At 34.0% G+C, this 24591-nt stretch overlaps 1 protein-coding gene across 1 annotated transcript; it reads left to right on the top strand.

The window, feature by feature from the left end:
• Positions 1 to 10539: 10539 nt before the first annotated feature.
• Positions 10540 to 11001, top strand: LOC114375527 (uncharacterized mitochondrial protein AtMg00810-like). The gene has a single exon (XM_028333321.1). The coding sequence runs from the start codon at positions 10540 to 10542 to the stop codon at positions 10999 to 11001; it is 462 nt and encodes a 153-aa protein (XP_028189122.1).
• Positions 11002 to 24591: the final 13590 nt, after the last annotated feature.

Below are 24591 nucleotides of genomic sequence, written 5' to 3'. Positions count from 1 at the left end.
TAATTTTCTTCAAATATATGAAAATAACCAATAATATCTTGATTGCTTCTTAAAATATATTAGATTAACTTTTAAAATTAGTTTCCCTATTTCCTTCTTATCTCTTAGGATTGCTTACCAAATTTACATATCTCATTATTTGGTTCCTATATAGTTAGGACTATCATTAATATAAATAAGGGTTGGTGTTCCTGTTTCCGTTGTTTCTGTGATTTGTGAAGGGGATCTCCATCATTTCCATCATGTATGACTTGGTCCGACAGGCCTTTGTGGACGGGGAGAAGGTGTCAGAAAATCTCACATAGTGTCTCAATTTCTAGGGTGCAGTGTACACCTATTGGACAACTTAATGTCAATTAGTTTTTAGATGGAATCTGACAAAAGGGAAATGTTAGAAATATAAATATAAAATCATTTATGTATCCCCACTTAACAACCTAGGATTTTGGGATAGATGTTTTATGACATGATATCAAAGCCTCTATATCCAAGTGGTCTAGAGTTCAATGCATCAACCCCAAAGGACTATAGCATGAAGGAGTATTAGAAATATTAATATAAAATCTTAAGATAAGACACAAGAATAAGTTAAAAAACTAATCCTTCTCCCTTTCCTCTTGGTAATGATGTTTGGAGATGCTTACTACAGTTTCAAGTCCAATATCATTATGGAAGTTTATTGAAAGTCTTCAGTTACAAACAATTAAGAAAATAATAAGTGTTTTATCACTAAACTTATTGAAAAAAGAATCTGATGTGACAATGAAACAAGCCATTGATATTTAATGCATGCTAGTTATTTGATAAAACTGAGTGATAAGTGTTTGAGAAGGTGATAAAGTGTTTGAAAAGGTGAGAAAATTGAGAGAAAAGACTGATATTGTTAATTTTGAGTTGGTTACAATGAGAGGTATATATAGACCTCTGAGCCTTTACACTAGCAGTAACAGAATCTAATTAACTAACAGCAAAATATATAGACCTCTGATCAAGTGCTGATGCAAAATATCTAAAACATGACGCTGACTAACAAGCTGTTTTGCAAGACCCTCATAAAATTTGACTAACTAGTTGTTCTACACATTGAATAGAAAGATATAATCCAAAAAGCAAGGCAACACAAGCCCCTCAATCATAAAAAAAACTTTTGAAGGAACATATTATATATAAGATAGATGATAGATAACTGTTGAAGGCTTTAGCACCATACGGAGCCAAATTGCCCATCCAATCATGCATCCATATAGCACTAAGAAATTCCCACAAAATACTAGTCAGTTGACCACTTAATTCCAGAGACAGGAAAACATGTCCAAACATTAAAAAAGGCAGTTGACCACCTAATTCCATGATTAATTACTTGGAAAAATCCCCACTCATGGCATGCACTTCGAATTTTGCTAATTATTTCTGAATGCAAAGCTGGACCAGAGTGTTAATCCATAAATAGAAGGCCAAAAAAGTGTGATTATTAGGACCAAAAAACTTATTCCATATCCGTACTAACACATAAATTAATTTGTAGGGAAAAAGCACAAAACCTATAAAGTATAAACAATATTGGCAAGTTAACTTTGATTAATTAGTATAAATTGAATCAATAAGTGACATCTAATTACTGACTATGTATCTAAGCCGCCCCAGTTTTGTATATGTTTGTGATGTGGGGATCGAAGGAATATAATAATATGCACCTGCTTCTAAAAGAAAATAATATATTACACTACAGAAGATATATCAACCATAATGGGTACCAATTTTGAGTCCGTTTATCATTTGACTCAACTGGTACACCTGCTTCTAAAAGAATTTGGACAAGGAAGAATAATATTTATTTCGTCCATTGCAGGCTTAAAAGCTCTTCCCATTTACTCTGGAGTTAGAAGATTATAGCATCTCCCCACACTGCAACCCTCAGACCCCACAAAAGACTTTAAATCAGACACCAAATTAATATAACTGTGTGAGAAACTCTAGTTTCCTATCAATTGAAAGGCTTAGGGGTACAACATATACGTTTACCTTGTAAGTCTGCACCCATATTTAGTTTTCCCCATATTTCAACATATACCCAGTTTCCTAGCAGAACAGATGTCTACAACATGGAGAATGTAACCAAGTAACACTAAATAGACCCAGAGTTTTAAGATGAAAAAGTCATAGAAAAAACATATAGCAAATGGCTTTAATATCTAATTAAAATGCTTCGGAAACAAATTAATGTGACAAAATCACAGATTCAACAAAAGTGCCATGATGTCATGTTCAATTTATTCTCTGGCAAACATTCAAAGCACAAAGGAGCACCATATAATACAGGGATAAATACTCACAGAAAAGAGAGCAAGTCCATGCTCAAATTGAGCTTTACTACGGCCACAATCCGCAGCCCGCTTCATCCTTTTTCTTGCTAGTTGATGGTTACGTGTCAGTCCTTCCCCAAAGGAGAAGCACAAGGAGATATTGTACATAGCACGAACATATCCACCCTTTGCAGCTTTCATATACCATTTAGCATGTTCCAGAAAAAAAAAAAACTTGTTAAAACCAAAGATCACAACACATCACAATAACAAAAGAACCCAAAACTGTCGAAGATTAATCTAGAAAAGTGTAGATGTATAATTGGTGATCCATTATCTAGAGAGTTTTACACCTATGAAGATGTTGTAGTGTGTAGAAACTTCTTGATGGATGTAGAAAAATATCTTATAGAAACACCTAAAACATTATAGAGATGGATGGTAGATGATAGATGAGTCTAGAAGACTTTAGGACTAAGTAGTATAGAAGTGTGTAGAAATCACCTATGTAACCTATTTAAGGACATAAGTTGTAGCAAGCCATGCAATGTAAGAAAAGAAGCTAATAAGTACAATTCAAGTTAAGGTTTCAATTTTCTGAAAACTCATCCTCTTCCTACTCACATCATTTCTATCATACATTTTTACCATATCCTTCCATAGAAAAAAGGCAAAACCACGTCCCATATCCTAACAGTGGCATCAGAGCAGTGTTGATCCTATGGCCTTTGCTACATCACCTAGCCCACCAACCTTCAACTATAACCAAACCTTAGTTCCCATATTTAATGGGGAAGCATATGATTATTGGAGCATCCAAATGCAAACTCTATCCATCTCACAAGACTTGTGGGATGTTAAGAATGACTATCCAGTCCCAGAAAGTCAAGAAGAATTGGCTACGTGGACAACAACAAAGCAAAAGGATTAAACTTCAATCTTTGTGGAAGGATTTTGATACATTAATAATGCAGGAAGATGAATCTATACAATCTTTCTTCTCTTGTGTCTCTAATATCTTCAATTAAATCAGAAGTTATGGGGACACGATTGAAGACAAGAAAATAATACTAAAAATATTAAGAAGTCTTCCCGTAAAATATGATCATATTGTGGCTGCCATAGAAGAATCAAAAGATTTATCTAAACTCACTCTAGTAGAATTAATGGGCTTTTTAGGAGCTCATGAAGCTAGAATGAAAAGATTTGAGTAGCCACTAGAGCAAGCATTCCAATCTAAAATTAATATCTCTAAAAATGATGGAGATAAGAAAAATAACCACGGTAAATTTCCTCAAAAAAGAAGAGGAGCATTTACTAATCGTGGTAAAAGGAGCGAAAAGCAATGGAGTAATAATGCTTCAAGCTCCTATTGCAAATTATGCAAGAAAAATAATCATGATACAAATGATTGTCGGTACAAATGCAAAAAGTGCAAAAGGCACCTACACTATGAAAAAGATTGTTTTTACCGACAAAAAGAAGAAGCAAATTTTCTGGAAAATAAAGAATCCCTTGATCATACTTTGTACTCCGCTTTATCTTCTCAAGAATCAAGGGATGTATGGTATGTTGATAGTGGTTGTTCAAACCACATGACAAAAAACAAAAGTTGCTTTGTGCAACTAGATGAGACAATAAAAATCCAAAGTTACACTTGGTGATGGAAATGTTCAAACAGTTGAAGGAAAAGGCACCATTGCTGTTAAAACTCAAAATGGTAGCCAAAAATATATCCATGATGTTTTTTATGTGCCAGGTCTTACTCAAAATCTTCTAAATGCTGGTCAACTTATTCATAAAAATTATAAAGTCATCTTTGATGATGATAAATGTAATATCATTGATAAAAGAAAGGGCCAAATTATTTCTATCAAAATGGCTCCTAATAAAGTATTTCCTCTATATATGCCATTTGGGCAAAACAATGTATTGAAATATGAGAATATGGATGAGTCCATACTGTGGCACTTGAAGTATGGTCATCTGAACTTTAATGGCCTCAAATTATTAAAACAAAAAAATATTGTGCTTGGGCTTCCTTTTATTTCATCTATGGCAAGATGCACAGGTTATCATTTCTAAAAACATCTTGGAGAGATAAATCTCCACTTCAACTGGTGCACGTTGATATCTGGGGACCACCAAGTACCCCCAGCTTTGGTGGAAGAAGATAGTTTCTCCTCTTCATTGATGACTACACCCGAATGATGTGGGTGTACTTCATCCAACAAAAATCTGATGCATTCTCTTGCTTCAAGGAGTTCAAGTCCCTAGTGGAAAAGCAAAGTGGGCATTCCCTCAAAATCTTGAGAATAGATCGCGAGGGAGAATTCAATGGGCACATATTCATCAATTTTTACAATGATCATGGCATCAAGAAGGAGCTGACTATTTGTCACACTCCACAACAGAATGGTGTCATTGGAAAGAAAAATAGAACCATTGTGGAAATGGCTCGATCGATGCTACAACACAAGAACCTGCCAAAGAATCTATGGGCGGAAGCTGTTAGCACAACAGTATACATCCTCAACCGTTCTCCAACTAAAGCAGTCTTAAATATGACGCAATATGAAGCATGGTTCAACATAAAACCAACAGTTGATCATTTTAAAGTTTTTTGATATGTTGCTTATTCGCACATTCCAAAGGAGAACCGAGAAAAGCTCGATGGAAAAGGAGAAAAGTGCATCTTTGTCGACTATAGTGACCAATCTAAAGGTTACCGATTATTCAAACTAGATTCAAAGCAGCTGATCATTTCAAGAGATGTCATCTTTGACGAAGGAGCAAGCTAGCAATGGAGTACTGAAGTCAATGAGACGCAAGAAGTAACCAATCCAAGCCTGTGCACACTGCCGCCATCACCAACACAGCATGACCAACAACACCAGCAAGAAGAAGTAGAAGAAGTCCCACAACAACAACTTCGAAGATCAGGAAGGCCACACAAACCAATTCAAAGTACGCAAATGTTGGATTTTTTGCCTACGAACCTCAAAATTTTGAGGAAGCATCAAAAGAAGAAGTTTGGAGAAAATCCATGGATGAGGAAATCAAAATGATAGAGAAAAATCATACGTGGGAGCTCATGCAAAAACCAGAAGATAAGGAGATCATTGGCCTGAAATGGGTTTACAAAATTAAATATAATGAGGATGGAACAATCCAGAAACACAAAGCACGACTTGTCGCTAAAGGCTATTTACAACTGCCAAGAGTTAATTTCATTGAGACATTTGCTCCCGTTGTGCGCATGGAAACAATTAGAACTATACTAGCCTTAGTTGCACAGTTAAAGCTACAAGTCTATCAGCTAGATGTAAAATCAGCTTTCTTGAATGGAGAGATTGAAGAATAAGTCTACGTGGAGCAACCACAAGGATACAAAGTTCAAGGAGAAGAAGACAAAGTATATCACTTGAAAAAGGCACTTTATGGTCTCAAACAAGCTCCCCAAGCATGGAACAACAAAATAGACAAATACCTCGTCGAGCATAGATTCCTCAAAAGTCCAAGTGAGTCATCACTATATGTAAAGATGCAAGGTAATCATTGTAGAAGCAAGCTTCATGATGATGAATCAAGTTGATTCAAGAATTTTTGACAATGACAAAGATGATGACAAAAAGCCCAAAGAATGATTTTAAGATTAAATCAAGAACAATTCAAGAATCAAGAGAAGTTTGATTTCAAGATTCAAGAAAAGATGAATTCAAGTTTCAAGAGAAGAAATCAAGAAGACTTCACAAGGGAAGTATTGAAAAGATTTTTCAAAAAACAAGCATAGCACAGTTTTATTTTTCAAAAGAGTTTTCACAAAATTTTCTAAGTTACCAGAGTTTTTACTCTCTGGTAATCGATTACCAGTGGCAAAGTTTGTTTTCAAAAGCTTTCAACTGAATTTACAACGTTCCAATTAATTTCAAAATGGTGTAATCGATTACAAAATATTGATAATTGATTACTAGTGTGTTTGAACATTGAAATTCAAATTCAATTGTGAATAGTCACATCCTTTCATAAAAAGCCTTGTGTAATCGATTACAAGGATTTGGTAATCGATTACCAGTGACAAGTTTTGAATAAAAATCAAAAGATGTAACTCTTCCAATGGTTTTCAAGTTTTTCTAAAGGTTATGACTCTTCTAATGGTTTTCTTGACCAGACATGAAGAGTCTATAAAAGCAAGACCTTGACTTGCATTTTAAGAACAATGATTACAACTTACAACCTTTACAAACAACTTTTCCACATATTCTTTTACAACCTTTGAATCTCTTTGAACATCTTCTTCAACTTCTTCTTCTTCTTCCTTTGCAAAAAGCTTTCTAAAGTTTTTTGGTTTTCCAAACCTTGAAAACAAAAGTGTGTTATTCATCTTTTTCATTCTCTTCTCCCTTTGCCAAAAAGAATTCGCCAAGGACTAACCGCCAGAATTCTTTTTGTGTCTCTCTTCTCCCTTTTACAAAAGAACAAAGGACTAACCGCCTGAATTCTTTTGTGTCTCCTTTCTCCCTTGTCAAAGAATTCAATAAGACACAGTCTGAAAATTCTTTTGATTCTTCCCTTTCCCTTATACAAAAGATTTCAAAGGACTAATCGCCTGAGATATCTTTTGTATCCCCTTCACAAAGTTTCAAAGGACTAACCGCTTGAGAACATTGTCTTAACACATTGGAGGGTACATCCTTTGTGGTACAAGTAGAGGGTACTTATACTTGGGTTGTTGTAACTGAGAAATAGAGAGGGTACATCTCTTGTGGATCAGTTCTAGTGGAGGTTACATCCACTAGGTTGTTCAAAGAGAACAAGGGAGGGTACATCTCTTGTGGATCTTTTCTTCTAAAGGATTTTACAAGGTTGAAAAGAAATCTCAAGGACCGCAGGTCGCTTGGGAAATGGATGTAGGCACGGGTTATTGCCGAACTAGTATAAAACTCTTGTGTTTGTCTTCTTCTTCCCTACACTCTTTATTTTCTGCTATGCACTTTAACTATCGCTTTTACTTTTGGTTAAGTTTCTTTTCTATTCTTTACTTTCTTAACAACATAGTAAAAGCCTAAGAAGGATTAGATTATTAATTAGTAAAGGTTCATTTATAATTAATTCAACCCTCCCTTCTTAATTATTCCGAGGCCACTTGATCCAACAAGTGGTATCAAAGCAGGTTTTTTTAAGAAAGTTTAACCACTTCAAGATTCATGGCCTCTTTAAACTCTTTGTTTTTCAAAAGTATTTTTAGGAACAGGTCAAATTTGAAATCATTTCATGATTATGATGAAGACCAAGCCAACTTGTGTCTCGTGACAAAATATCATGATAACAACAAAGAAGAGTCAGTAAGGAAGAAGTGGTACATCGACAGTGGATGTTCCAAGCATATGATAGGAGATGTATCCAAATTTACAACCATTTCCCATAAGAAAAGTGGACACGTTACATATGGCGACAACAACAAAGGCAAAATTATTGGAGTTGGTAAAATAGGTACGAGTTCCTCTACTCCTATTGAAAATGTGTTACTTGTAGAAGGATTAAAGCATAGCCTATTAAGTGTTAGTCAATTATGTGATAGAGGATATAAAGTATCTTTTGATTCTGAAAAATGTGTTATTAAGCATGAACATGACAAAGACATTGAGCATATAGGTTCCAGAGAAAATAATGTTTACATGATTGATTTAAAACAAAAATCTGAAAATGATAGATGCTTTCTAAGTAAAGATTGTGATGCATGGTTACGGCATTAGAGAATTGCTCATATTAACATGGATCATCTAAATAGATTAATTTCAAAAGATCTAGTTATTGGTTTACCAAAATTAAAATTTGAAAAAGATAAGTTATGTGATGCATGCCAAAAAAAGGTAAACAAACAAAAGTATCTTTTAAATCTAAAAATATTGTTTCTACCACTCAACCATTACAATTATTGCACATGGATTTGTTTGGACCATCTAGAGTCATGAGTTTTGGTGGAAGTTACTATGTATTAGTAATTGTTGATGACTATTCTAGATATACTTGGACTTTATTTCTTACTCATAAAAATGATGCATTCCATGCATTTAGAAGACTTGCCAAGTCATCCAAAACAAGAAGAATCTCAAAATTATCTCCATCAGAAGTGATCATGGAGGTGAATTTGAAAACAATGATTTTGAAATGTTTTGTGATGAACATGGCATAGAACAAAACTTTTCTGCACCTAAGACACCCCAACAAAATGGAGTAGTAGAAAGGAAAAATAGAGCCCTAGAAGAAATTGCTAGAACTCTTTTAAATGACACACCACTTCCAAAATATTTTTGGGCACAAGCGGTTAACACCGCATGTTATATTATGAATAGAGCCTTAATAAGACCCATTCTTAAGAAAACCTTATATGAACTTTTTAACAATAGAAAACCAAACATTGCTCATTTACATGTTTTTGGATGTAAATGTTTTGTCCTAAACAATGATAAAGAAAGCCTAGGAAAGTTTGATGCTAAGGTAGATGAGGGTATCTTCCATGGATATTCCTTACATAGCAAAGCATTTAGGATATACAACAAAAGAACCATGACAATTGAGGGATCAATACATGGTACTTTTGATGAAACTAATATTACCTCCCCGAGAAAGGAGTTTCTTGATGATATTGCAGATTCTTTGGAAGATACACAAAATGAAGAAAGAAATCTAAAAAGAAAGAGAGATGATGAAAACAAGGATGATCAAGTTGACACACCATAAGAAAATGATAATCTTCCCAAAGAATGGAAAACTTCAAGAAATCATCCTCTTGACAACATCATCGGAGATATCTCAAAAGGGGTAACAACTAGACACTCTCTCAAAGATTTATGCAATAATATGGCTTTTGTTTCGTTAATAGAACCTAAAAACTTTAAGGAAGCTATTATAGATTATCATTGGATAGTAGCTATGCAAGAAGAATTAAATCAATTTGAAAGAAATGATGTATGGGAATTAGTAGAGAAACCTTCAAATTATCCAATCATAGGAACTAAGTGGGTATTTAGAAATAAATTGGATGAAAATGGTATAGAAATAAAAGGATTTGCTAATCGATTACCAGTGACAAGTTTTGAATAAAAATCAAAAGATGTAACTCTTCCAATGGTTTTCAGGTTTTTCTAAAGGTTGTAACTCTTCTAATGGTTTTCTTGACCAGACATGAAGAGTCTATAAAAGCAAGACCTTGACTTGCATTTTAAGAACAATGATTACAACTTACAACCTTTACAAACAACTTTTCCATATATTCTTTTACAACCTTTGAATCTCTTTGAACATCTTCTTCAACTTCTTCTTCTTCTTCCTTTGCAGAAAGCTTTCTAAAGTTTTTTGGTTTTCCAAACCTTGAAAACAAAAGTGTGTTATTCATCTTTTTCATTCTCTTCTCCCTTTGCCAAAAATAATTCGCCAAGGACTAACTACCTGAATTCTTTTTGTGTCTCTCTTCTCCCTTTTCCAAAAGAACAAAGGACTAACCGCCTGAATTCTTTTGTGTTTCCCTTCTCCCTTGTCAAAGAATTCAATAAGACACAGTCTGAAAATTCTTTTGATTCTTCCCTTCCCCTTATACAAAAGATTTCAAAGGACTAACCGCCTGAGATATCTTTTGTATCCCCTTCACAAAGTTTCAAAGGACTAACTGCCTGAGAACATTGTCTTAACACATTGGAGGGTACATCCTTTGTGGTACAAGTAGAGGGTACATCTACTTGGATTGTTGTAACTGAGAACAAGAGAGGGTACATCTCTTGTGGATCAGTTCTAGTGGAGGGTACATCCACTAGGTTGTTCAAAGAGAATAAGGGAGGGTACATCCCTTGTGGATCTTTTCTTCTAAACGATTTTACAAGGTTGAAAAGAAATCTCAAGGACCGCAGGTCGCTTGGGAACTGGATGTAGGCACGGATTGTTGTCGAACCAGTATAAAACTGTTGTGTTTGTCTTCTTCTTCTCTACACTCTTTATTTTCCGCTGTGCAATTTAATTATCGCTTTTACTTTTGGTTAAGTTTCTTTTCTATTCTTTACTTTCTTAACAACATAGTAAAAGCCTAAGAAGGATTTGATTTTTAATTAGTAAAGGTTCATCAATAATTAATTCAACCCCCCCTTCTTAATTATTCCGAGGCCACTTGATCAACAATCATTTCTTGATTTTGTGTCTATACGTAGTTGATTTAATCTACACTAGCAACAACTCACAGATGATGGAAGAATTCAAAAAGGCTATGATGCAAGAGTATGAAATGATCGATCTTGGACTCGTGAGATATTTTCTCAGCATGCGAGTCAAGCAAAGACCTGGACAAATATTTATCTCGCAAGAAAAATATGTGGATGACTTACTGAAGAAGTTCAACATGCAAGATTGCAAACCATTTGCCACACCTATGGCGATGAACGAGAAGCTTTCAAAAGATGATGGGCAAAACAAAGTTGATGCAACAGTTTATAGAAGCCTAGTCGGTTCATTAATCTACTTAACCAACTCAAGGCCAGATATTGTACATGCAGTTAGCATCGTGTCTAGATTCATGAGTAACCCAAGCAAAGCACACTTTGCAACAACCAAGAGAATCCTAAGATATGTCAAAGGCACAAAGGATTTTGGCATTTTGTACGAGGTAGATAGAGAATTTAACTCGACAGGTTATACAGATAGTGACTAGGCAGGAAGCACAGATGATGGAACAAGTACAAGTGGAGATGTGTTTCTTCTAGGCAACAAAGCAATATCATGGGCATAAATAAAGTAAAAGAAAGTTGCTCTATCATTAGTAGAAGCAGAATACATGGCTACAATAAGCACTGCGTGTGAAGCGGCATGGCTCAGAAAAATTCTGCAAGACGTACAACAAGACTCCAAGACTCCAATAGTTATTCATTGTGATAATATGTCATCTATTGCAATGACTAAGAATCCAGTATTCCACATCCGTACAAAGCACATTGAGATTAGATACCACTTCATCAGAGAGCTCGTGGAATATGGAGAAATCAAAATGGAGTTCTGCAAGACTGAAGAACAATTAGCAGACATCTTCACCAAGCCAATTGCAACAGAGAAGTTCATCAAATTTAGAGACATGCTTGGAGTTCAAGAATTTTCTAGATTAAGGGGGAGTGTTGAAGATTAATCTAGAAAAGTGTAGATGTATAATTGGTGGTCCATTATCTAGAGAGTTCTACACCTATGGAGATGTTGTAGTGTGTAGAAAGTTCTTGATGGATGTAGAAAAATATCTTATAGAAACACCTAGAACATTATATAGATGGATGGTAGATGATAGATGAGTCTAGAAGACTCTAGGACTAAGTAGTATAGAAGTGCGTAGAAATCACCTATGTAACCTATATAAAGGCATAAGTTGTAGCAAGCCATGCAATGTAAGAAAATAATCTAATAAGCACAATTTAAGTTAAGGTGTTAATTTTCTAAAAACTCATCCTCTTTCTACTCCCATCATTTCTATCATACATTTCTACCATATATTTCCATAGAAAAAACGCATAACCACGTCCCATATCCTAACAAAAACACCTAATATTATATAAGCCAAGAACCAAGCGGATTTCCAATCCATTGACATAGACACACCCCTTTGAAAGAAAAGGCTCGCTACTTCTCTCATAATTAGAAGAGGAGAGGAAATGGATAGAGCACCAAAAGCATGTCCATCCGATGAAGAACACAAAAACAAAAACAAAAAGAGAGACAAAAGAGTATAGCGTATCTGGTCGGCGTTAGAATTGGTGGTTGTGGCGTGGATCTTGCGATCTTGCTCAAAGAGCGCCGACTGCAGAATGTCCTTCATTCTGCACTTTCATTTCCTTTCAATTTGATTCCCTTCGATGATGAGCAGATCTGAAGCACCTCCTTTATGGAGAAAAGGGAAGGAAAAATATGAAGAACCTTGTTTATGGTTCAGCTTCTTGCAGAACTCCTCTTGCAGAGCTCCCTTGTCATGGAGCTTGGTGTCCGCAGCAGTGGTTTGGGAAGAACTATCGTCGGGGTTCTTGGCGAGGAGGAACAGGACCGTGGAGAGAATGTACTTGAGGAGGCACTGGCTAATGTCATTCGTCGCCGCCGTCATCAGGTGGAAGTGGTGGTGCCAGCGACTGCTCCATTTCAAAAATCCGAGGAGGAGTCAAAGAGGGAGAATCAGAGAGCGACAATCAGAGAGTCAGATTAAATATTAATAACAACAAAAAATATTCTAAGACGGGGTTTTGTAAAAAAAAAATGTCTTAAAATGGCAGCAATCTAAGATGGTTTTGTAAAAACCGTCTTAAAATAGTTGTATTTATCCATTGTCACCGCGTTGCATTCTGAGACGATTCCGCATAACCATCTTAGAATGTGCGTCATAAAATATACTTTTTTTAGTAGTCGTAGATCTTAAGGTTTCATTTCAAGGTGTTACTTTGTTTTTCTGTCTTGTTTGTTTTGATTTTGTAGGCCTCAATTTTTTTGTTGAAGAAACATAACATACAACTAAATAATAATAATAATAATACAAATCATAATATGTGATATAATAAATAAATAATTAATAACAAAATTTCTAAATAATATAATAATAAATAAAATAATAACTAAAAAGGAATATAAAATACTATTAAAAATGCATATATTGTTACATAATGCAAAATATATATGTAAGAAAAAATAGAAAACAATATGTGTATAGATGAAAACTATAAGCACACTAAAAAAGGAAATCAGAATAGTGGTAATACAACTATACTGTTTTTCGGAGGTAGCTACTAGGGGTGGGTAAGCAGGCTGGCCCACCCCGCGTAAGGCCCGCCCGCATAAGTCCGCATTGGTAGCGGACCGGTCTAATCCGCCCTGCTTCTTACACGGACCAAATAAATTGGTCCGCCCCCGCCCCGCGGACCCCGTGGGTCAAACGGGCTGGTCCGTGGGCCTAGTTTCAAAAGAATTTTAATTTTAATAAAAATATAATACAATTAAATTAAGTTCAATACAAATGTAAATAAAATCTCAATAATTAGTCAATTACATCAATAAAATAAATAATGTCTTAACAAAAGAAAATCCAAGCAATAAATCTAAAATATGAAATTTAAACATCTCCAACAACAAATAATTTCATATTTGAAGTAGCTTGAGCCTTCTCCATCTCCATATCTTCATCTTCTTTTCCTAAAACTCGAAATAATAATAAATATTAGAATAAAATCAAGTTAAGTGATTAAAAGACAATAATTATTACATATTATTTACCCTGCATATCAAATACTAGTAACCAATTTTTAGTATATATTGTCAACAAGAAGCCTAGTTCGATATTTGTTAAGCACACGTGAGGAGAAAAAATGTTCTTAGCCTGTTACAATTACTAAATATGATATGAGCTATTTTTTATAATAAAAATATATTGAAATATCTTTAAAAATATTTATTTAACAATTATTTTTGGCTTAAATGATAAGAATTGATATTTTTATTATTTATGATTTTCAGATATGAAAATGATAGATTAAAAGAGAAAAAGATTAAAAAATATCAAAAAAGAAGATTTTTACCAGGTTATCACTTATCTTTTTTATCTTAATCTTTTATTATTGTTATCTTTTATTTTTCTTTTCTTATCCTTTTTTTATCTTTATCATCTTTTAATTTAAATCTTATATTTTTATCTTTATATCTTTATCTTATCTAATATATTTTTTTTATCTATTATTTAAAAAAAAGTTTAAAGTGAAAAAGAGAAAATCAAACCTAATATAATTGAGTCAGGATCACACAAATTAAACCTAATGCGGGCTGCGGGTAACCCGCGGACCCCGCAGGCCAAACCCGCATAGTCCACGAGTTAAGCGGGACGGGCCCAAAAATATGACATAACCATGGACCGTTTAAAAAAATTGGTCCGTAACCCACACGGACCGCGGACCCCGCGGGTCAGTCCATGGACCTGGACCCATTTATCCACCCGTAGTAGCTACTCGTCACTATCCTCTATTAACTATTATGAATATATAAATCTTATGTACTTTTCTATTTTACTCACGTGTAATTTTTTTTCTTAATAGAAACCAAATACAACTAGTTGAAACATTTGTTATATATCCTAGTATATTATTATTAGTACTATGTTTGTGTTATTATTTTTTTATATATTTTTAACATTTTTTTGTTGTAGAATTTTTTAATTAGTTTTTAGCATGTTTAATTATTTTTGTGTCTACTTTTTATATAGCGCATGATCTCATAATGGAGCAAGAGAAGATAGAACATTTGACTTATTTTATCTTTTTTTCAATTTATAATAACTTTTCAAAAATTAAAAACCAAAATAATTTGAAATTAAAAACTCAAAACATAAACTATGTTTAGCTTTCAATAATTTCAAAAATGAATACAAAAAACCACCTTGAATGGGGCCTTAAGATTTTGTCAATAAGCATAGTTATCATAGGATTTACCAGGACCTCTGAGTTAATTTAGTATGGTTTTAAAGCACCCAAACATACTTTGTATGTCCTTGTTTTCATCCATAGTTTACATCTGATACTTATTAGTAAGGAGACAAAGTTTGTTTTGCTTTATCCCAGTGAAACCCTCATATGTTACAATAAGAGTGTCCCACGTTTTTTTGGTATTTTTAAAGTTGTGGACCTTTGTGTATTCTTCTTCAGACAAGGTGCACATTATTGCGTTATATCAATATGACAAGATTCAAAGAAAACAATTATTCTTTGTTTCCAATAGTCATATCTTGCACCCTTGAAGAGAGGTGACTTTTTTACAGCTTGTCCTTCACTTTTCATCTTTCTCAGTATTTTTCTTCATTTGCTCTATCAGGAGCTTAACCCAAGAGGGCGAGCTCTAATACCAACTGAAATAACAAATATCACACTAAAAGGGAGTTGAATAGTGTGTTAGATGTAAAAGAAATGTTCTTAACAAGAGTGTCCAAATGTTAATACTTAAATCTTTTTTGCAAAGACAATTTTCAAAAACTTCTCTATCCAAAGATAGGACAGAAGCAACTGAAAATAAACAAGTTATGATAGAAGTTAGAGTAAAAACACAATGTTTATATTGATTCACTCAACCTGAGATACGTTAAGTTTTCCTTGACAAACTGTAAAAGGTTTCACATACTAATCACAACTGATTACAAACGAGTTTTTACTCTGTCACCCCTGGTTACAATAAGTATTTTGTATGTCACTTCTGGTTTACGCTTAATCTCTCCTTGAGATTAAGAACACCCAAGTATTCTTTGATCACTAACTCACTCCTGTCGTTCCAAACAACAGTTTGAATGAATGTAATTCAAATCTCTCAAAACTCCTATTGTTCCAAACAACATTTTGAATGAATGTAATATTCAAATATCTCAAAGACAAGATATACACTTAAGCTTGATTACAATGAGATAACTTTGCTAAGCAAAGAATAGACTTTCTAGCTAAGTTCTAATTTTGAACGTCCAATACTTTTGATAGAGTCTTAGCTCTTGTGAATTTTTAATGAAGCTTTGTATTTTGTGTTGATCCTTGAGGCAACTTTATAGGCTTTAGAAAAATATCCATTGTGGGATCATAGCCTTCCTCAAATAATTTCATTATCAACAACTTATTTTTTTTTACTACATGGTAGCATGTTGAGGAGAGAGAGAGAGAGAGAGGACAAAGGTATAGTGCTTGTGCACCTCTCTACTCCGTTACTTGTATCATTAATTTTGTCGCTGGTGACCTTCCATTTTATCTCTTCCTTGTTACACTTGAAAGTAATAGAATATTTTGTCAAATGTTTGAATAATTTCGTAACATACATCAAGAGAAAAAATTCAAGTAATAGAATATTCTAGTGAGCGAATCAACCTCGAGATGATTTCACGTTAATGACAATCATATGAACGTTAACTAACTAAATATAAATTATTTGTGTAAGTTAGTTATATCCTTTTCAACCAGTAAAATCACATAGTACATAAGTATACTTTAACATCTATATTAGTATCATATATCTTCCCCTCAACAATTTACGTTATAGATGATAATAACTAGCAGAAGTTATTGAGTGCACTTGTTTTTTGCTTTATGAATTTTGCTTCTTCTTTTTTTTTTTTGGTGAATAATGAATTTTACTATTATTTCATTTTATAGATATTATTTATAAAAATAATTTTATATGTTAGGTAAATAAAATATATATTAATTGTTAGAATTGATTTTAATTATTCATGTTGATGTATCTGTAATTATCTTATTTTATATTAATTGATTCGAATTCCTTAAGCAAGATATATATATATATATATATATATCTTCTACTGAAGTTATTTTTAATTATATTAATTGCTTTCAAATATATTTTCTCATTTGTATGTTATGTTTTAAATTGTTTTTTTAATTTATTTTGAATACAAAAATTAAATTTCTTTTATTTTAATAGATAAATTAATTGATATAAAAAATTATTTTTAGTTATAGATCATAGTTGATTCAAGTATTACATTTTACCACTCTTAACTATTTTTCCCGCTTCCGCCCTTGCTCCCAAAATTGCTCTTTGCCAATTATTTAAAAAATTAAAGCTCCCATTTTTTTTTCATTTCCATATTTAATCGATTCCTTTCAACTATTCAAAACTATAGTAGTTGCAAGAGCATCTCTACAATCAAATATCCCCTTTAGTAAAATATAATGTGATGCAAATATAGTCTTAGCAATTTTTATCAATTGAAGTTTTGAATTTGCTGTAAAAATGGCCAAAGACTGGTTGTGATTAACTATATACTTCACTATAGTTTTTCCTTATTTATACGTGTTTTTCAATCACTCATCCCCTTTAGCAAAATCTTTGAAAATCAAATTTAAAGTATGCACAACACAAGAAGACCAAAAGATGATTGTGATTAATTATTTATACGTCTTTTTTCTTCATCTTGACCCTCTCTATCCGATGCTGTAAGAGGAGTGTACCGCACAATAGGTTCGCATGGAAGTGAGGGAACACAAGTTTGTGTGAATTTCTAAAAAACCCAAGGTGGGGAGGACTGTAAATTTTGTTTCTTTAATTATAAAGAAGAAAAACCAAATGACCAGGATGCTTGGCTTGATTCAATCTCACTTTCACTTTTTATGCATTGCTTATTTGACTTTTTTTTGTTTTAATTTTGAAATATTTCATCTGTTGGTGCAACAACTTGAATTAGAGAGATTGCATAAGGCGTAACTCATCAACAATGATGGCTTATGATCCTAACATGATGGTAGGGTTGATTCTATTATAGATACTTTTCATTTTTCCTCTTTTTTTTTGTTTGAGTTTTTTCAGTTTTTTCCTTTTCAATTGTTGCTAGAGGAGCAAAGACATGTTGTGCATAGGAACTTTTTCTTTAATTTTTTTGCTCATCAATTTTTAGATTCAGCTTTTTTAAAGAAATTTACTTTTCCCCATTTTTCTAATGGATAGGTATTTTCGTCAAGTTGTTGGAAAGCATTCACTACAAAAAAAAAGGCTATTTCCGATGGTCGGAATCCATCGGCAACCCCGAAAATTCTTCGGTAATTCAAAATTTCCGACGGATTGTAGAAAGTTTTAACCAATGAATTTGTGCTATTCGTCGAAAATTTTCGACGGAAATGTCGGATATTTCCCACGGACACTTATGAAAAATTGTTTATTTCATTTTTTTACATTTTTATTATTTAACATCAATAATTTAGAAATTAGTTTTTGTATTTATATTATTTAACATCAAAATTTTAATTAACGAAATACTCAAATTCATAAATCCAAAAGAAATACTAAAATAAATCATTAAGTTAAATTGAAAATAAATATAAAAGAAAAGCACAATGTGTAATATATCAATAGTAATTTTGTGTTGCTAAGTGAATAATCAAAATATTCATTGGGAGAATACCTTTGCTGGTCATTGTCTTGTTGTTGGTCATCTGGTTAGTCATTAGCTTGTTAATGTTGTTGGTCCTGATGTTGTTGGTGAGGTTGTTTATGTTGATGAATAATGTTTCGCGCTTCAAGAAGTAGGAATTGAAGGACAACTAAAAGAAATACACGCATCTCTTAATTTGATTGATGAAACTCTTCCCTTAGTCAGTTAATCTTCGCTAAATCTTAAGTGTGACGGGAAGATCCTTGTGTATGTTGCATGAAGTTGTCATCTCCACATTTATAAGTATAAGCAAGATCTCCAATACCATAAAGGCATCCCTTATGCTTTGGTCCCGCAGCTGCAACCCAACACCGAGTCATAAGTCTTTGTTCTTCAATAGGATTTAAAGGAGTGAGTTGTGATTCACCAACACTTAACGCAACATCATACCTAGCTTGAGATAGTCTAACCTCAAATTCTTGTCCTTCATAAACATGTATCATTTCATAAATATAATAAACATTTTTAAAAAAATAAAAATACATGTAAGATAATGGTCTAACATGTGTCTGCCTAGATCTATCATCGACAAATTGAATAGTATCCTTTCGTAGATGAGTTTGCTGAAATACTTCATCTATGTTTTGCAAGTAATCAACATGTGTTTTGCCTTATATAAATCTCTAAAACATATGTCATTATTTTACAATTTATAAATTTTTTTCATAAACTTAATAAAACTTCAAAAAAAGACTAAAATATTAATTAATCAAAATAAAATTCCAATAACTCATTGACGCCAAAAAAAGATTCCAAAACAAAAATAAATTTATTAAATGAAAAAAATCAACACATCCAACTTCAGATAATAAAATAATAAATTAAAATACTAATTTCTCAAAAACTGCAAATCTGTCGATGTAAAGAACAATTGACATCCAAAGTTAGTGTGGAGCTTATCTTCAAGAGCTCCACCGGGTTAAGGCCAAAACACTTGCCACCATAACCTCTAAAAATATTGGAAAATTTGTGTTCATACAAATAATTTGCAGGTTTGGAATTCCCGATGTAATAGAGATTGACAACGATACTCAATTCATTGACAAACAATTCTGCAAATTGTTATCAGGGCTTGACATTAAGCAAAGGGTCACATTCGTAGAGCATCCTAAAACAAACGGACAAACTAAGGTAGCAAATTAGATTATTCTAGGAGGATTGAGAAAAAGAGTAAAAAAGACCAAAGGAACCTAGGTAAAACAACTACCACATGTCTTGTGAGCATACTAGATGACACCTCTTTCTACCACAGGAGAAACCATTCAGGATGGTGTACAGGATTGAAGCGGTCATTCTTGTGGAAATAAGAGATTTGACTTTCAAAATTGCAAATTTGAATCTTAACCAGAATAAAGGAAATCTTAGAACCTCCTTCTACCACCTAAGAGATGTGGCATTGAAAAGAAAAATAATTGTCAGGTACAACAAAAAGGTCATCCCACACATCTTTCAAGAAGACGACTTGCTCTTGTGCAAAGCTAGTGTCAACGGAAAAAATAACCATCAAGGGAAACTCGCAAAAAATTGGGAAGGACCTTACAGGGTAATAACAAAAAATGAAAAATGAGCTTATATTTTGGAGATGCTCTTGGGAGAAAGAATTCCATGCACTTGGAAAACATTCAACTTACGTAAATACTACAACTAAACTATGAAAATGACAAGGGTAAGAAGTCATAAAGACACATATATGTAGATATATTTTGATTCTTGCAGGAAAGTCAATCAACACATACACTTCCTATGTAGACATTTCGCCAAAGGACATAAATAAAATGATAAAGTTCCTACAACATTTTCTTAATAGTAATGGAAAGATAAAGTCATACTTGTTCATCTACATGTAGGCACCGCAGGAAATGGAATCCCAAACTGGGGTAGAATCATAAAAAAGACCTACAGAATTTGTAGGCACCCTGGGAAATGGATTCCCAAATTGGGGTAGAATATTAAAAGGACCTAAGAAATCTATAGGCACCTTAGGAAGTGGGTTCCCAAACCGGGGTATAATTTAAAAATGACCTACGAAATCCGTAGGAACCCTGGGAAATGGGTTCCCAAATAGGGGTAAGAACTTTAAAATCTTGAATGGTTTAGGAAATTTGCAAGTACACCGAGAAATAAGTTTCCAAACTAGGGTAAGCATTGAAGATACAAAATGACCTACAAAGTCTGAAGGCACTATGGTAAGTAGATTCCCAAATTGGCAAAAATTACTCTAAAAAGATTTGTACAAATGAATCAACACATATAAGTGAAAAGAGAAAATAAAGGAAACATGTGAGTCAAAGCAAATTAAAGGAAAATTCTCATATATTCAACATTGACAAAATTACATTGACTATAGATCAAGCCTTACATCGAATAATCCTATGTCTGCAATGACAACGACTAAAACAACTATCTAGTATAAAACTTAGAAGAAATTCACAAAGGGAAAGGAGAATATAGAGAGGATGAAGATTATCCTAAAAAGTAGTCCACAACCCATAGAATCTTTCTTGACTAGAGCAAACCAAAACAGAAGCACCAACACCATCATTCAGATCATTCGAGTGAGCTAGAAGAAGAAAGTCTTATGATGCCTTGGTCCTTTGTTGCATTCCAGGTAGAGTGAGTCCAAAAGAACGTCAGGGAGCACAAGACTGACCTTGGAGGAGAGCTCTTTAGATGATTTCCAAACACCAAAACCATGCAAAAAGACTTGTTGGTGTGTGAACTTTTAGTCACTCAAGTCATTTTGAGAAGAATCAAGCAAACAATCTACCCGCACATTATCCACTCTAGCACTTTGAAGACAACAAACAAGTGCATCAAAATGACTAGAGTGACTAATAGAAGGAAAAAGAGGTTGGACATCAAAAACAGTAGAGCAAGAAAGCTCAATAAGCAGCCAAATAAAGACTCGAAGCAACTGCAAAATAATGTCCGACATGCTCAGTAGAGATCAACATGAGAACCAACTTGAAAGGTTGGCAATTGACCAAGGGTAAAAGGTAAAAAATGAACCAAGAGTAAAGGTATAAAAAATTCTACCAAAGTCGCTGTTTATATAAACAAAACGAAAGAGGATAAGTTGGAAATAATATACAAATGATGTCCTTGCAAAGTAAGCTAGAAAATACAACTAAAAGAATATATAAATATATTTTCGTTTAGGGGTTTGCCAAAAGCCAAATTGGGGTGGTTGGGGTTCAGGCCAATTGGATTCAGGAAGCAACCCAATTTCTGAATTGTAGACAAATGGACATTCCTTTCCATTATCTGGGTATGCCTATTGGAATTAAATCTTCAAGCAGGGTTGTTTGGGAGCCTTTGATTTCTAAGTTTGAAGCTAAACTTTCCAAGTGGAACCAGAAGAATCTATCTATGGGTGCCAAGGTCACCTAGATAAAGTATGTTCTCAATGCTCTTCCCATTTATCTTCTATCTTTCTTCAAGATTCCTCAAAGAATAGTTGATAAGATGGTGTCTCTTCAAAGGAATTTCATGTGGGGGGAAACCAACACCACAAGAGAATTTCTTGGGTAAAATGGGATGTGATCTGCCTCCCAAAGAATGAGGGGGGTTTAGGGATCAAAGATCTAGCCAAATTCAATGCAGCCCTGAGGGGGAGATGGATTTGGGACCTAGCTGCCAACCACAATCAGTTTTGGGCTAGAGTTCTAATATCCAAATATGGAGGCTAGTCAGACCTGCAGACTGGCAGAGATAAAGGTTGGCACTCTCAATGGTGGAAGGACCTTAGAAGGCTTTATCATCAGTTTGATTTCAACATTATACAGTAGAATATGATATGGAAGGTTGGTTGTGGGGATCAAATCAAGTTTTGGCAAGATTCTTGGCTGAGTGAGGGCTGTAATCTTCAACAGAAGTATAATCAACTCTTCATGATTAGTAGACAGCAGAATCTTTCTATTTCTAATATGGGAAAGTTCTCTCACAATTTATGGAGTTGGGATTTAAAGTGGAGAAGGAGACTATTTGACCATGAGTATGAGATGGCAGTTGCTTTCATGGAAGAAATTTTTGATATCTCTATCCAGCAACAAGTTCAGGACAAGATGCTTTGGAAAACTGACTGTAGTGGTGTCTATTCCACTAAATCAACTTATAGGTTGTTGATGCCCTCCAACAGCCCTTTTCCTAGCAGGAGGAACTTCCAGATCCTTTTGCTATTGAAAATTCCCCCAAGAGCTGCGGTTTTCTCTTGGAGGTTATTTAGGGACAGACTCCCCACTAGGGCAACTTGTCCAGAAGAAATATCCCTATCCAGGATATTATGTGCCCTCTTTGTGGATGTCAGCATGAGGAGGCTGGGCACCTTTTCTTCCATTGCAAAATGACTAAGGGGCTATGGTGGGAATCCATGTGCTGGATTCAGGCTATAGGAGCTTTCTCAGCTGATCCTGCTAACCACTTTATCCAATTCTGTGATGGATTTGGTGCAGGGAGAAATCTTAGTAGGAGGGGCGGGTGGTGGATTGCTTTATCTATTACAATCTGGCAGCATAGGAATTCCTTGCTGTTTCATGGCATTCCTTTTGAACCTTAAAAGGTGTTGGATGATGCCTTAATTCTAGCTTGGTCTTGGCTAAAATGTGGAGAGAAAGGTTTCAATACATCATTTAACCATTGGTCTATCAATCTTATGATGACCTTTGGTTAAATTTCTAATTATATGTATTGGGGTCCTTGTGCTGAGTTTTTGTTGGGTTTGTTTTGCTTTTTGGAAGGTGACACTTTTGTATCTTGTATCTGTTATTTTCAGTACCTCTAGTACTGTTCTGTTTAATATTAATATACATATTTTTGCCTTCCAAAAAAAAAAATATATTTTCGTTTAACTTCATAGTTGTTACATTTAAAAGAACAAGTGTTACAGCAATCACAAGATGAGACGAAGGTTCTGATCTTGATGACTATAGAACAAAAATTAAAGTAACTCAACACGGAAAACTGACTAAAATAAAGGCAACAAACCATGTTGGAACACAAGGGAAGGACACACACCACGGAAATCAACACATCGCCACAACCCGTACCAACATGTGGTGGACTCATGCCTTTGGAAGGCTTACCTCAAGACAATGCTCCAATTACTAAGCAAAACTATGAGAACTAAAGCCTGAGTCTTTTAGCTATGCAAAATATTGACAACAAACGCAGAAACAAGTGGAATGAAAATATACCCCGAAATTGACTCAATGTCCTCATCATCTATCAAAACATCTTCAACCATCAAGAGTAGAAAGCAAAGCTTTAAAGTAGGACTTAAGATATTTTGAATAACTGATGAAGAAAAAATGTCACGAGAAAGTTATAGTAAAAGACAAAACAAAGACATTCCTTTATAGGCCAAGTCACACAACTAGAGTTGATAGATAAAATCTTAATAGCCAATCAGCAAGGGAGAAAATTAAAGAGCCATCAATGAATGATAACTACAATTCAAGAGATAGTTACGCCAAGAATAATAATGGACATCATCAATAAGATATGGTTAAGATTTTCTACAGAAAATAGTACAAAGCAAAGCAAAATAATTGTTCAACAAACCACAAAAGTAAAACCAATGCTCAAAGCAGGAATAAGTGTTTGAAAAACACAATTTTGTACAATACATGTAAAACCAACATACCGACCCTTTAAAACCCTCTAAGGTTGGCATCAACATTAGAAGCACCCACAACCCTATCATTAGCATTAGTTCCCAGGGTTTTAATGAACCCGCCAACCATTTCTTCATCAAAAGTCTCTAAATTGCTAACCTTTTCAGCTACGAAATCTTCATTAATAGTACTAAGAGCCCCAAGATAAGTCCGATAGAGCTCATCGTCAACCCAAACAAGAATTCCCCATTAACAATCTCACAACGAGGAATACAAAAAGATTTCTTAATACCGACTTTGGAATGAAGATACTCGACTTATTTCAAAGCATTGTTGAAAGAATCTTTGGTGGCCTTCTAGAAATTCGCTTCCCATTTGTCCTTAGTCAACTCAGCTTCAGCTAGCTTTTCAGTCAATTGATTCTCCTCTTCCTTAATTCGACCATTATCTTCTCTTTCTCATCACGCATAAACTTCTAAGTCCCAACCTCGGGCCTTTAGCTTGTCAAACTCTCCTGTTAACACATCACCATACTCCCGTGCCTTCTTTAAGGCAACATCTTCACCCTCAATCAACTTTAGAGGATCAACATCACCGAAAGATTTCCTCAACTCTAGAATAATTTTATAGCCTAGAGTAACATGAGTCAGATATCCCTTCACCCTAGCTAAAATTGACATGGCAGAATGTAAGTCCCAAGATC

Source organism: Glycine soja, chromosome 2, assembly GCF_004193775.1.
Source record: "Glycine soja cultivar W05 chromosome 2, ASM419377v2, whole genome shotgun sequence".
In the NCBI taxonomy this organism is placed as follows: domain Eukaryota; kingdom Viridiplantae; phylum Streptophyta; class Magnoliopsida; order Fabales; family Fabaceae; genus Glycine; species Glycine soja.
The sequence above is the reverse complement of the archived record's forward strand: the minus strand, read 5'-3'. Positions and strand labels throughout refer to the sequence as shown.

Bases quoted from the DNA above. Each gene is read 5' to 3' on its own strand.
- LOC114375527 (XM_028333321.1), top strand. From the start codon at position 10,540: ATGGAAGAATTCAAAAAGGCTATGATGCAAGAGTATGAAATGATCGAT.